Genomic DNA, 13,851 nt, shown 5'->3' on the forward strand with positions numbered 1-13,851 from the left:
GGATGAGCTGCCTTAAAAAAAAAAAAAAAAAAAAAAAAAAAGATCAAATCAGTGATGTGTAAGTCAATTTTGTTTCGATATCCTAATTCAGTACACATTTAAATTCTCTCTCTTCCCGTTTTTCTGTGCTCAAGTTTGGTTTTAAAATAATAATTGGCCATTGAAGTTTATGGCATTGATTTTGAATTTTTCTTTCCAAACACGAAAGCATCACCTGTTTTTTTGTTTGTTTTTTTTTTGTTTTTTTTTATACTTTGTGAAAGTTCCCTGACTGCTGCAGCTCAGTTGAAAGACACCAAACCTTAACCATCTGCGTCCTGCGGCTTCTTGACAGACGAGTAAAGAAAAGTCTCCACATGTACTCATTGATCCTCACAGAAAACACGAAACAAGAATCTGTTTACACATGGACACGTTTCCTTTCCACCAGGTCTATCTGCTGCAGCCACAGAGATATACAAAAAACACTGACTCGTATGTCTGATCTGTGGGGTTTGTCTTCGTGAAAAGTGTCCAACCACTGTTTCCCAGACTCGTCCTAGTGGGGTGATTTTTAAACCGACTGTCCCAAAGATATTCATTTTATAACATGTAACTTTTTTAAAAAGCTCAAAACTGTTCAAAGTGACACAAAGGAAGATGTGCTGGCTGTCTTGTGTGTATTACATTATTGCTTTAAGGAAGACACAAAAAAATCTCTTTATGCAACATGGCTTCTACTGTAAATTCCTGGAATTCCATGGATTTGATGCTCGACTTCCAGGTAACACTGCCACCCAGCGTAGCGGCACATCTTAACACTCGTATACTTGTCTCGTTACAAGGCTTTTCTTGACCCATAAAATCTGAATAAAAACAATTCCTTACATTTATCTAACGATGACATCATTCTGTAACGCTCAGACGTCCAAATAAATCAACGATAAGAAGAGTCGGCGCTTTGGGCTAAATTCTTTTTTAAATCTATTGTTTCCAAGAATGAAATCAGAGCTGTCCCCGAGCTCACTGGTTCCCAAACTTGTCAGCTTTTGACCCCCAACATGAGGTGGTCAGAGACTTGGGTGGTTAAGTTACAGTACAGTACAGCCACTAATCATCCTATCCAAACACTGGTAACACAACAGAACCACACAAAAGGACACAGCAGCCTCAACACCATGAAATGATTAAATATAATAATTTATTGTAAGAAAAGCCAGAAGTAGAATACAAGTTAGATGTTAGCATTGAGTGGACATACAAAAAATGTCTTCCTTAGTAAAGAGCTGCATACGCCGACATTTTTGATGTCATGTGCAAACTGGCATCTTCAGTATTTATACACATCCATTTCATTTTCATCACACTCACAGTTTATTTGGACCTGATCAACTTTGTGTCTCTTTTTCAAATTAATTGTTAAAATATATAATTTTAATTATTTTACTTTTTTTTTAAAAAAAATCATTTTTATGGAAGGCCTCTAGGACCCCCCCTCTTGGCTGCTTGTGACCCCCCAGTGGGTCCAGACCCTCACTTTGGGAACCACTGCCTGAGCGCCCACAGAGCTGACATTCAGGAGACGGACGGTTTTACCATGTAAGCTACTAAAACGTTTTCACAGGCTGAACTGAAGCAGCAACACATGTCAGTGTAACAGTATCCGTGTGCTTCTAAAGCGGCGTGTTGATGGGCAGTGTGTTGCCCTCTGCTCTGCTCTCTCACTGGACAAGGCCGGTCCTCCGTCTCAAACTCTGAGCAGCGATTGGAGACTCCAGGCCGGGCCCCGGAGCCTCCCCCCTCTGACACACTTTCAGCGCTGCTCCACCAGCATGACTTTCAGTGCTCTCCAAGGGCGGGTAGTGCACCTTCAGGAGAAAACAAACAAACATGGAGGCCGTAGGAGTGCAAGTGTACAGACCCTGCTCATTTGACACTCCGTGAGTATTGAGTCTCGGCAGCGGTGACATGGTTGACCTGTGTTGAAGCAGATTGTGGAAGGTTAACGCTCCTTTTTTCCCCCCGTGAGGGATAGTGTTTGTTTACAGAACTGCGAGTGAGAAGCATAAACAGCAAGCAATTTACTTCTTGTGCAAATTGTTTTGTGCTTGGTTGTTTTTTCTTCAACTGTTCTGCCTCATCAACAAAAAAAAAAATCCATTATTCATAGTTGTGTAAATAAGCCTTGACTTGATTGCAATTAGCTCTTGACTTTTGAACCAAAATGTATAAAAATGTGAAGATTTTTACGTCATTTTGATAAAGATTATACACCTAATTTAGATTTGTTTTTGAAACATGAAGTAATAATGTCATGGCAGTTGTTTTTAAATGGGGTTATTGTTATACCATCATTGTCCATTAGGCAGAGCTCTTACCTTCAGTCATTAACAGCAGCAGTGTTGGTGTTGCAGATGTGTCTGTTTCCATCAACAGCTCAGAGCTGTGACTGATCTGCAGCTTCTTCTGTCTGGATGCGAAGCTTCTTTATCTCTGTGACTGACTGCTGTCAGGACGGTGAAATTCAACCCAGCACTCACTCTGACTGTTGGATGAATAATGAGTTTGATCGGGCAGCATAGTGAGCACAATCAGAGGAATCATGGGTTGGGTGGGTGGGGCTCTGCAACACTGAACATCCATTGTTTTTTGTGGGGGTTTTTTTCCTTTTTTTTTTTGAGATACACACAAACATGCTAGGAGGTGTGTATACACACACAGATGAACACACGCACACGAGTGAAAAAGTTAAAAAGGACAAAAGAGCTTTTTGTGTTTCAGTGGACTGTTTGGCAAAAAGCCACCATACAGTGGAGAGGAACAAACTGACAGAGAGAGAGAGAGAGAGAGACTTCTGGTCATTATAAACACACTCACACAAACACACAAAAGTCAATCTGATTATCAGAAACGTATGAAAGAAAATCACGAGATGCTACAACTCTCCATAGCTGGCATTGTGTAAACTAAAGACTATAAAGGAAGTCGAAGTAGCCACTCTGACTTCAACCGTTGCTTTGTTAGTTTGGCGTTTTGTACGTCCCTAACTTGTGTTTCTTTTGAGCCAATAAACACAACGTAGTGATGCAACGAATTTACAAACCTCTCCAATCTCATGGTTCGCAATCGGATCATGGATTTTAGTCACAGATCTATCTGTTTTAACAAAAGTCACTGTCATAAATAAGAAGCTGTACACCCCCCCAAAAAAACCACACACATAAATAACACCTTTGCAGGCATCTATACTCATCTTTTTGTCACTTCATTTAATTAAGTTAAGAATGGAAATCAGTTTCATGTCGTCAAAGTCATTTTTGACGACATGAATCTCTCGAATTTATACGAGTGTATTTTATCAGCATGAAGTCGTTGTTGGGTTAAAATCCAAATGTAATGTTCACAGTGGGGGGGATTCCACCCTTCTTTTTTAAACAACATTTCAAAAGGAAAACATGATTTCCACCGATGCCATAAAGAAAGTCGTAAACATGCCAGAGACACTACAGAAGGCTGACATGCTCCACGTTCCAGCATGTAAGCTGTTGGTTACTTTTCTGATATTAACTTTCAGATTAACACAGCAAACGTCCATTTTAACTATATTCTCATATATTTACAACTTTAATCTTGTAAAATTATGACTTTTAATTTCAGAATCTTTTTTGCCCTTTAGCTTGTTTTTTGATGCCCTGCCGACTCTTATGTTTGAGACACACTTCTTGTGTGTGGAAGCGCCGCGTTTTGTGTGTTGAAGTGTCGAGAATTTGTTGAAAAAGTCAGAGCCAAAACTATTCCAAATGTTCGATTTAGGAGCCAGGCCTATCGGAGAGACGTGGTGGAGAGGCGAAGCTGTTAAAGAAGCTTCCTCTGCAGAATTACTTTTTACACCCGTCTTTCAGTCTTCACAGAACAAAGACAGTGATAAAGACAACAAAAAAAGACTCTGAACTCAGAAGGGTAGGATAGATTTGTGCGGTTCAAGCGCGTAGCGTTGCTTCTCGCTTTTGCTGCAGTTTTCATCTTCCATTAGAGTAAACATCTCAGAGTGTAAACACAAGACCTCTGAGGACCATGTTGTTCGCAGTCTGTTTAAATTTGCTCTGTATGCTAAATGTTGTTTATTAAAACAATTTAACAAAGAAAATGTTTAAAAAAGAAAAAGGAATCATGTCCTAGCGTTAGCACCGAGGTCTGGGAAGTTAAGGATGAGTCCGGGTGCACAGTCCGATCAGATCCCACACCTTCGTTGTTTTGATCGTGTTAAAAAAGCTGAACTGTTTTCAATGGAGACTGCTGTGAGCAAAGAGGGGGAAAAAAAGAAAAAAAACAGCTGACGACAAAAGTGTTTTCACGCTCAGGATGCTGCGCGCTTTAAACGCTGAACTATTAGCAGACTCAAAAAGATACTTTCTATCAGTACCATGCTGGAGTAAATGTTCTTGCTGATCCTCTTCTATTTCTCAAGCCGTTTTCTGAGGATGTTAAAATTATTCGCGAGGCAGTTAAAAAGGTTTGAATCGGTCCTCTGAAAAATGAATCTCAGTAATATTGTGAGCGTCAGCAGCTGTAGAGCAGGAGGAGGTTGGTTGTAATAAGCAGGAGTTAACATGGCAGTGGAAGCATTTTTGCTTCCCAAGACAAAAAATGAAAGAGGTGAGAAGGTAACAGACGAGACAAAAACAGTTTGCAGCATTTAATCAACGCCACAATGAGAAGCTCCAATCACCTCCCGATTCCCTCAAAATAAATTGTGAGAGAATCATATCGCGAACCCAGCGTCATGAATCAAATCGTTTCGTGAACCCAGTATCGTGAATGGAATCGTATTTTGAACCCAGCATCATTAATCGTATCGTTTCGTGAACCCAGCATCATTAATCGTATTGTTTCGTGAACCCAGCATCATTAATCGTATCATTTCGTGAACCCAGCATCATGAATCGTATCGTTTCGTGAACCCAGCATCATTAATCGTATCGTTTCGTGAACCCAGCATCATGAATCGTATCGTGAGTTTCATAAATTGTTACATCCCTACCTTTTTTACATCCTTTGCTTCCTTTGCTCCGGAGATTCTCCTGACCTGGCTGTTCACATATGTTCCTCACAGCAGGAGACTATCACTGGGTCTTCTGAGGTAAGAAGTGATGTAAAAAAACTACACAGAAGAAGCAACACAGACTGCTTTACGACTCTCTGATGAGAATATTTGCCTTTATATCAATGCTATGTCTCGTCCAACAGAATCACACTATTAACAAAAGAGTGGAGAAGAACATACTGACAAACAGAAGTAATACAGCCTTTTATTTACGTGCATAGAGATCCTAGTGGTCAAGTGTCTACATTTTATACCCCATGCAGTAGTCACAGTACAGAAACATGACTCCCCCTCCTATTGGCTCGAGGTAAATTCTCTGGAGAATATCTGGCGACGTTCTCACGTTAGCTTACTTGGACCTTCTGTGGAAAAAATGCTAGAGGTCAGGCAAGAGAAACCACAGGTGAAGTCCGGTGCAAAAAATCTGGCTGTTTGCATTCACACATACAGCTCCTCCAGGAAATATGAGAAGTTTCTGCAAGTGTTAAAGCCCTGTCATTGTACAGTTGTTATTTGTAAGTTTTTCGATACATTTATTAAGTGTTTAAAATCATTTCATGAATAAAAAGGATACTTTTTGTAAGATTAGACAGCTGGTAAGCATCTGTTGAAATATCGCTCCAATGTGTTAGTTTATATATATACAGTATATATATATATATATATATATATATATATATATATATATATATATATATATTGCCAGTTTTTAAAATAAATGTATCTTTCAAATTATTCCTTCTGAAAACCAATAGGGGAATAAAAAGAAACTTCTGTCGTCTCAAAATTCAAACCCTCTGCAGTGAAGCAGATTAAATAAGAAAAAAAAAAAAGAAATCAAAGGATTCAGCTCTGGTGGTGAAATTGAACAAAAAAAAAAATGCAACAGTAGCTCCAGTGAGTTTTGTATGAAACTCACAGGATGAAAGGAAACACAATCGCCTAAAGTCTCATAGACAAAGGAATTATGCATATGAACACTAAATCTGATTCTATGTATTGGAATAAGTACAAAGGAACAAAAAAAAGGATCTGTCGGATTGAGGGTCCCAAACCACTGCAGTACTTTCAGAGAACAAGCTACGGCCTTTGTTTGACTACAATTCAGTGGTTTAATCTACTATTGATTTATCCAGGATCAATAATCAGTTTAATGGGATCAGCATTGTCCTTAGGAATGAATGGGACCGTTTATATTCATCTTAAAAAATGAAAGCACTGGATTTTTATCTAATTTGTATTCCTATAATGGTCGAAAAAGTGCTTTTATTCAATATTGTAGTGTATGTGCAGGGTTCAGCGGGGGGCATCAGACAATGAGATTATATGCAGCACTGGGGGGAGAATTATGGTATGTTGGGGGCTGAATACGCTGTAGAGCGAAGCTGTGTTTGACTGGACTGGCTAATTAGTGCGATTACTGCACAGCTGGATTGGCCAGACGTTTTACTGAGTTTTGTCAAAGAGATCACTCACTCGATGAAGGCTGCATAGCTGCGACTTCTGCTTCAGCAGAGTCGCTCTATTTTAGGACTGCAGGCCGCTGTCTGGGGAGCAGCCGTCTAAATTTAAGAGAGTGGGAAAACTGAAGCAAGCTTTTATGTAAACTCTTCCTCTTTCTGTTGCGTTAGAGTGCCTCTAATAAAAAAACCAACAACCTTTTAGTGAGTGACTCCAAAATCATCCAAATCAGATAGTTCAGCTGTTGGGAAACGGCTTTTAATTGATGCTTTGAAACTGCAAACGGATGTAATTGAAATATTTGTATTTCTAAGAAAAAAAGTGAAAGAAAAAGTACTTTAAAAGAAGAAACACTGTTACAATTACTTTAGTTCTTTTTTTTTTTTTTTTTACAGTAAATCAAAATGGCATTTGCAAAGGCAACATCTAAAACGTTTATATATGATGAAGAAAAGCATCAAAAAACAGATCACTGCATATCTTTACCTTTACTTTTGCTTTGACAGCCTCTTGCTGCTGTTAACACAATAATTCTGCAGGCTCAGGCTGAGAATCATCTACCTATTAGGAGCTCTTTTTTAATGCAGGTAAAACAGCTAACTAAGAATGTTTTGTAAGTTTAAATAACCATTCAGTGTGTGGTATCTTATTTGGTAACAGTGCATGTTACCAAATCAGGAATTAAAACCTTAATATCTTATCATCTGTTAATGTTCTCTCTTTTTTTAATAATCAGTAGGTTTTTGAAACCCTGTGTTTTTCAAATGATACCATTTTCATCATTTTGATGACAGGTAATATCAAAATGTACTTAAGTTTAAAAAACTTACAAATTTTTAACCGAAAGCTGCCGCAAAGAAATGACCCAATACAGGTTGCCTGGGACTTCTATTTTTGTTGAACCAGAGTTTAAATACCCGTCTGTCTCTCTATTCACTAATCAATTACTCGGTTAATTGTTGCTGCTCTAAAATTCCGATCTTTTCTTTTGATCTCAGACCCTCTCCACCTTCACATAAAAAAATGTCTACTTTCCCTTCATCTTCTTTTTTCTTCTCACCTCTCCCCCTAATCTCCCTCCTCTCTCTCGTCTCGTTTGCTTGACCTCTCCTTCCTCCTTTGACCTCACTCTACCCTCTCTCTGTTATCACCCCTTTGTTTTCTTTCTCTATCTCTCTCATTCTGATAGCTTTATTCCCCCCCCATCTCTCTCTCTCTCTGTCCAGCAGCAGCCCGTCGGACCAGCACAGCTCTTCCAAGCCCCCGCTGAGCTCCTCGGCCATGACATCACGCATCCTCCTGCGCCAACAGCTGATGCGGGAGCAGCTTCAAGAGCAGGAGCGGCGGGAGCAGCAGAGACAACAGGCCGCTCAGTACCCACAAAGCACTGCGGCACAGACCCCTGCTATCAATGTCAACGTGCCGGCAAGTTTGCCACCTTCTGCACAGGTGCCGATGGAGGTGTTAAAGGTAAGAATCTGTGGTTCCAGTTTGTGTGGAATTAGGGAAATTGCACACAACATATGTGATTTGTCAATTTTTTTGACAGTGTAAAGTTTTCCACCTCTGGATTTAGAAGCTGCATGTGTCACTGTAGCAGTCAGAACGCCCCATGCAGAGTTGTATTTATAGAGTTTATTGAGCCATGCTTGTGTGTGTGTGAACAGTCAAGCAATTGTGGTTTTACTACAACTGTGTGTGAAAAAAAAAAAAAACCGGGGAGTGAGTGAAGTGTGTTAAAATGCGTATATGGGGATTATCTTTCCTGAGAGAATTCCTCTTTAATGCATGCTGTGCTTCCAGCCATTTGGGTTTAGCCATCTTTAATCCTATTTGCTCAGCTAGATTCACATCTTTTCATAGCTTTGATTCGCTGGCAGTCCAAAGGGACGGGACACTGTTGAGATTTTCTGTACGAGTAGAGAGCATTGCGTTTGAGGGCACATTTTAACCACACAGATCGGTAAGTTTTCAAGTTTTTCTTCATATGCGTGATTCCAAAAGAGTTTATCATTTTCCAGGAAGTACCGCTGAGAACTTATTTTTTTCGTTCTGAGTCGTGCACTGGTGAACATGTGGAGACGTTATTCAGACGTTTTTTGGTCACATGTATTCTTTTTGTCTTGAGCATTTTCCTCTATTTAAGCACATAAAGGTGTCAAAACAATTGGTTTGTGATTGTTGTTTTTGTGATTTAGCAAGTTTGGCAAAGTACAAACATTTTATGGAGTTCTCTTTTTTTTGGTGTCCTGAAAAAAACTCAATAGGCCGCTAAACTAGAGTTTTGTATTTGTTCTTTGGTAATTGTGATATTTCTATTTTTGTTGAGAAGATAATGGAAACGTTTGCCACGGGGACACGTGTGTGTTCTTGAATGTGTGTGTGAGTGTGCGTTTTTAAATGTTCCTTCTCTCTAATGAGCTTTTTGTGTCGCCATTGATTACAAAATGACTTATTTTTAGCGTTGTTTTTTTCTTTTTCTTTTTTTTAAGAATGTGTGAGACAGTCTAGGAAAGTGTTGTACTGGTTTTTAACTTGTCATCGCCTGGCTCAAGGGCAATGATGGCAAATATGAGAAAGACACCAGGGCAAATAATAAGGATTTACTATAAAGAAAGTAAACTAATGAAATGAGAAGTGCAAACATGGAGTGTGTCCGTCTATAAGGTCAGTATGGTGAATATGTACGTTTGACTTTCAAAGATAACTTTTGTGTAGAAATGTAAAACTCTTGGTGCCAAAATCATCTGCCTTGAATTAACATCAAATATTCATATTTGATGTAATAATGACTTTAATGTGGAGTAATTCAAGAGTGATGTTGTCTCAGACATCTGACAGCTGTTGAAAAAAAAAAAGTATTTAGGAACATTGCTGATATAATGTAGACCGGGAATTTTTCCTCGATGGAGATCTCTCCTGAAGGATACGTCAAAATGTTCACACTACATTAGATATATTAGGTACACTAAGTATAAAGTAAGGATTTGAAGGAGCTGGTGAATAATCTTTGTTGAACTAAGTCCCATCAACAATACATGCAGAGATGTCATGGCTACTAGCTCAGCCGTGTTTTCAGCACCCTGGATGTGTGCGGCATGGGCCAACAGCCCAAGACAAATACAGTATATCCATTGAAAACACTTCCCTCCTCATGAAGCATAAACATTACTTACTCCACATAATCTGCAGCTCTTTGAGAGGTTTAGGATGCCCCCCAACCCAAACCCTGGGCCTGTGTACAATACATCAAGTTAGAGTAATTTCTCTGCTTTGGAGGGAGCTTACAGACATTCTTCATTGACTGAAGCCCTCAAATGAAAAGGCCGTTCCAGCTTGGCGCTGTTGAGCTGGGTTAACCTGCTCCCCTGTCTGTGGGTAGATTAGCACAGTCCGCACACAGCTCAGGGGTACCAGGCAGAGCTGCTGGACCTCAAAAAGTGCAAACATTAAGCTCAGATGAGTTTATCTAAAGACTGATTGGACCCTTAATTAACCAAGTGACCTCTGACCTTCTGGGGAATAAGTAAGGGATCAGTTTAGGGATCAAGACAAAGGCGAGCACAGCCTTACCACACACCGAACGCTAATTCAGTGAAGAATGCTCGTAATTAGCTCCCACTGCTTTCATTCCACGGCATATTTAAGAGAAGAAGAAAAAAAACACGGCTTTGAAAATTTGTGTAGGATGACTTCCTAAAAGGGTTAAAAAATGATTTGTACAATTTTTTTTTTCCTCCAAAGGATTTATGGTGCCATGAAAAGAACAAAGTACTCGTCAACCCCCAAAGTACAAATTGTACGATTCTATTGGATTATACAATGAGTGCAACTCGTGACAACTATGCATCTGAAAGTGTGCAAAAATATTTAGATATCAATGTAAACATTTTGATGAATTGCATATGTTTTAATCTCTTAACTGACTCAAAGAGCTTTAGATTTATATATTTTAAAATATGCCGTGAAACATTTGTAGGAGGGATTCAGATGAATTCAAATTTGATGAAAAAACCTGCAGTAGCTAAAAAGATAAAATAAATAGGACTGCAAATATACTGCTAACAAACCAATGTGTTACTGTGTACATTCATCATTTGCCAAAAAGCAAAAGGTAGAAAAGAGCATCAGGAGTGAATCTTTGTCTTGCATCGTGGCTGAGTCACGGTTCTTTACTTCTTTCAGCTTTCTTATTGTTTACCAGCTGCACATGCAAAGTCTGTTATCTGGCTAATGCTAATATTAGCACAGCAATAATCATTTCAAGACGCATGGTTTGTTTTTAGTCTGTCATCAGCCAACCTTTTGTATAAAGGCATGACAGCAACTCCGAGGTGGAGAGGGGCTGCACGTCAGCTCTGAAGTAGCTATTCAAATGTTGTCTGCCGCCTCCGCCGAGCATGTTAGCTGCTTAACTGGGGGACAAAGTGGCCTTTTCTTCTGGCCTCACGTTGCAAATGAGGGCATTCTTGTTAATGTATCCTGGTTGGACTATCATGGAATGCCCAAAGCATGCTAGTTAAAAAAAAAAAAATACCAATGAGTGTCCTCTCCAAGTACAGCAGGACGCTTTGTGCGAGTTTGAGAGTCTTTAACGGGTTTTCTTGCTAATGCCCGCTGGGCCCGGCTAACAAAACAAGCACATAAACAAGAAGCTGTGTTGTCTGCTCTGGGTGCAGATGCTGTGAGTTTGCAGTTATCACATTTCCAAACTGTGTATTTTCAAAGAAGTACATAAAGTGAAGATGGTTAAAGAAAAAGATCACGTCTGGAATCACTCTTTTCTATTTTCTGTCTCTTTTATCAGAGGTTTATCACAGAGGACTATTGAAGATTTAAGACCGATGCCCTGACATGTTCAGGCTTCTCAAACGAAACAAAGAGCTTGTACAAGTGGACTCTGTGTTAATGTGTCCACTCTGTGTACTCACAATGAAAAGGAATCTGTTTCACGGTACCAGTTCTTTAAAAACAGATACTTTTCTACCCTCTGACCAGTTCATCACAACAAAAGCTGCAGTATGTTCTGACAAGGCCGAGACGTTCCAACCCGAGGTCTGCTGGCCCCCCCCGGGGGACTTCAGTGAACTCAGAGCAGTGAGATCATCTAATTATGTGTGATAATTTAGGAAATCCCGGAGGACAAAAACAGGCTTGATAAAAAGATGCTCTCTTTTTTTAACAGAGATGAGCATGTTCAGTAAATAAACAATCTGTAAGTCTACTAATTAATGGAGCACCAAGACGGATTCATGACTGATGACTATTTATACACTGATGGACAATTAATCTGTACATAACTCTATTATTCCTGAAAAAAGTGATGTATTGCACATCCAAGAACTAGATGTGGTGTATTACGGCTAGTTTTACATCTAATACACTATATATATGAGACATGTTTGGCAAGCTGATTACAGAAGAAAAACCTTTCACAAAGATTCTTCCAGTTACGGCTGACTCCAACATTTTTCATAATAGATTACTCTGTTGAGTGTTTTCCGTAAAAATCGATTCATCACACAATTTGTGACATTTTTTACATTTCCTGAAGCCTTAAATGACCTTGTCTATCTGCTCCTTTCACCTGACTGTAACACAAAGACACTCAGTGAAGTATTTTAAAAAGCAAGGGTATCAGATTGCAGTTATGTCGCCCCCTTTACGAGGGCTATACAGTCCTCATCGCAGTGGTCCTGGTTTCAAATGGTTTCAAATCCAACCTCGGCCCTTTGCTGTCAAAAAAAAAGCCTTTAAGGGAGCGACAAAGCTTTACAGTTTAAACATGAGATAAAAAGGCTTCAAATCTTCAGTTATTGATTATTGATGCATTTTTAGACCTTTTTTTTTTTTAATAAAGTCAGTCACCTTTTCTAGCAAGAAATCAAGACTATTACAGATTTAAATCCAACAGATGCATTTACTCTGACATATTCATTTACTGATAGTTGCACTGTTTTGTTCCTTTCCTTACTTTCTATCTCGTGCAATTAACCACCTTTAATGACCACTTTGATTCTGTTTTTCGTGCAGCAGAGAGAGAGAGAGAGGGAGAGAGAGAGAGAGAGAGAGACGGTGTATGAGCCTCCTGTAGTAATCCTTTGTTTCTATTTTTAGACAGCAACAGCCAACAGCACTGAGGATGTGTGAATTCACAATTGACCTGGGACACTCATAATGAGACTCTGGGTCAGTGGGTTTCTATACTTGTAGTGTTTTTCCTGTGATTACAGGGAGACCCTGCAGAGGCTTTTCAACGGTAAGCCTAAAAGGACAAAAAGCATGCAGTAAATGTCAGCTAAAAAAAATAAATGCATTAATGTTTATTAATTAATTAATTAACCTTAATTAATCACAATTAACTAGGTAATGCTGACAGCTCTGCTGTAGACTCAAAAAAGGCCAATCAGGACACAAAAGGGTTAACTGTCTAACATGTTATAACAGGCCTGAAGTGAAATTATCATTTTTTGTTTGTTTATAACTGTAAACATAACTAATTTTTTGAGTGAATGCATAGCTCATTATTTCAGTCTCTTACTTTCGTAGAAACTCTTCTCCATTTCTACGTATTTGACAAGACTGCAAAATTTTTAAAAAAACTAATTTTTGTTCATTGTATGACTTGAAATATAATATTTCAACAAGTGATATCATGATGTTCATGGCATGAACCTCAGACGAAATGAATGCGTGAGTTGATAGTCTCCAAAACACATGAAACAGCCAGAAAACAAGATTAAACTGTGCTCAAAGAACAGTCCTTGTACTTTCTGTATGGTTTGTAAAGCTCACCTTCAGGCTAAAAAAGTAAGAGATACAAATCAGCTCTCGTCACACTAAAAACAAAAACCTGCAGTCGTTAAAGGAAGATAGCGCCCACGTGGAGAAGGACAGAGTACTTGTTAATCCCTGAGGTCAGAGGGGACCAATTGAAGGCACTGACTGGATTAACTGTTGTATGTTTGCTTTCACACAAGCTAATGGGAATGTTTTAGATTATGACAACAGCTGAAGGACTGTAAGTAAAACATGACATTTGACAAAAAAAGAAAAAAAAAACATTCAAGAGATCTTTATTGTCATTCAGACTCTATACCAGATGTGTGTGTGTGTGTGTGTGTGTGTGTGCAGGTGGAGAAGGTTAAGGGTGCATTGCAGATAGTAGCTATATGTATAAAACAGTGTCTTTATCTGTCACATCTGATGCACATACACATTTTATTATTTTACACACCATATATCCGAACAATCATCAAAGACGGACCCCCAGAAAGACTCAAACCTGAAAGGCTTTCTACAAAGAC

At 39.0% G+C, this 13,851-nt stretch overlaps 1 protein-coding gene across 5 annotated transcripts in view; it reads left to right on the top strand.

Annotated features, from left to right (window-relative positions):
• LOC306833367 (microphthalmia-associated transcription factor-like) overlaps positions 1–13,851 on the top strand; it is a 37,392-nt gene that overhangs the window by 11,879 nt on the left and 11,662 nt on the right. For 2 of the 5 annotated variants that reach the window (XM_079358596.1, XM_079358594.1), the window contains exon 2: positions 7,774–8,014. In XM_079358596.1, the coding sequence (XP_079214722.1) occupies positions 7,826–8,014 (189 nt within the window). In that variant the 5' untranslated portion in view covers positions 7,774–7,825. Of the gene's footprint in view, positions 1–1,069; positions 1,920–7,770; positions 8,015–13,851 lie in introns of those variants that run through there. The other 3 variants (XM_079358595.1, XM_079358597.1, XM_079358593.1) reach the window with 3 other exon arrangements.

This window comes from Symphodus melops (genome assembly GCF_947650265.1).
Source record: "Symphodus melops genome assembly, chromosome: 13".
Classification (NCBI taxonomy): domain Eukaryota; kingdom Metazoa; phylum Chordata; class Actinopteri; order Labriformes; family Labridae; genus Symphodus; species Symphodus melops.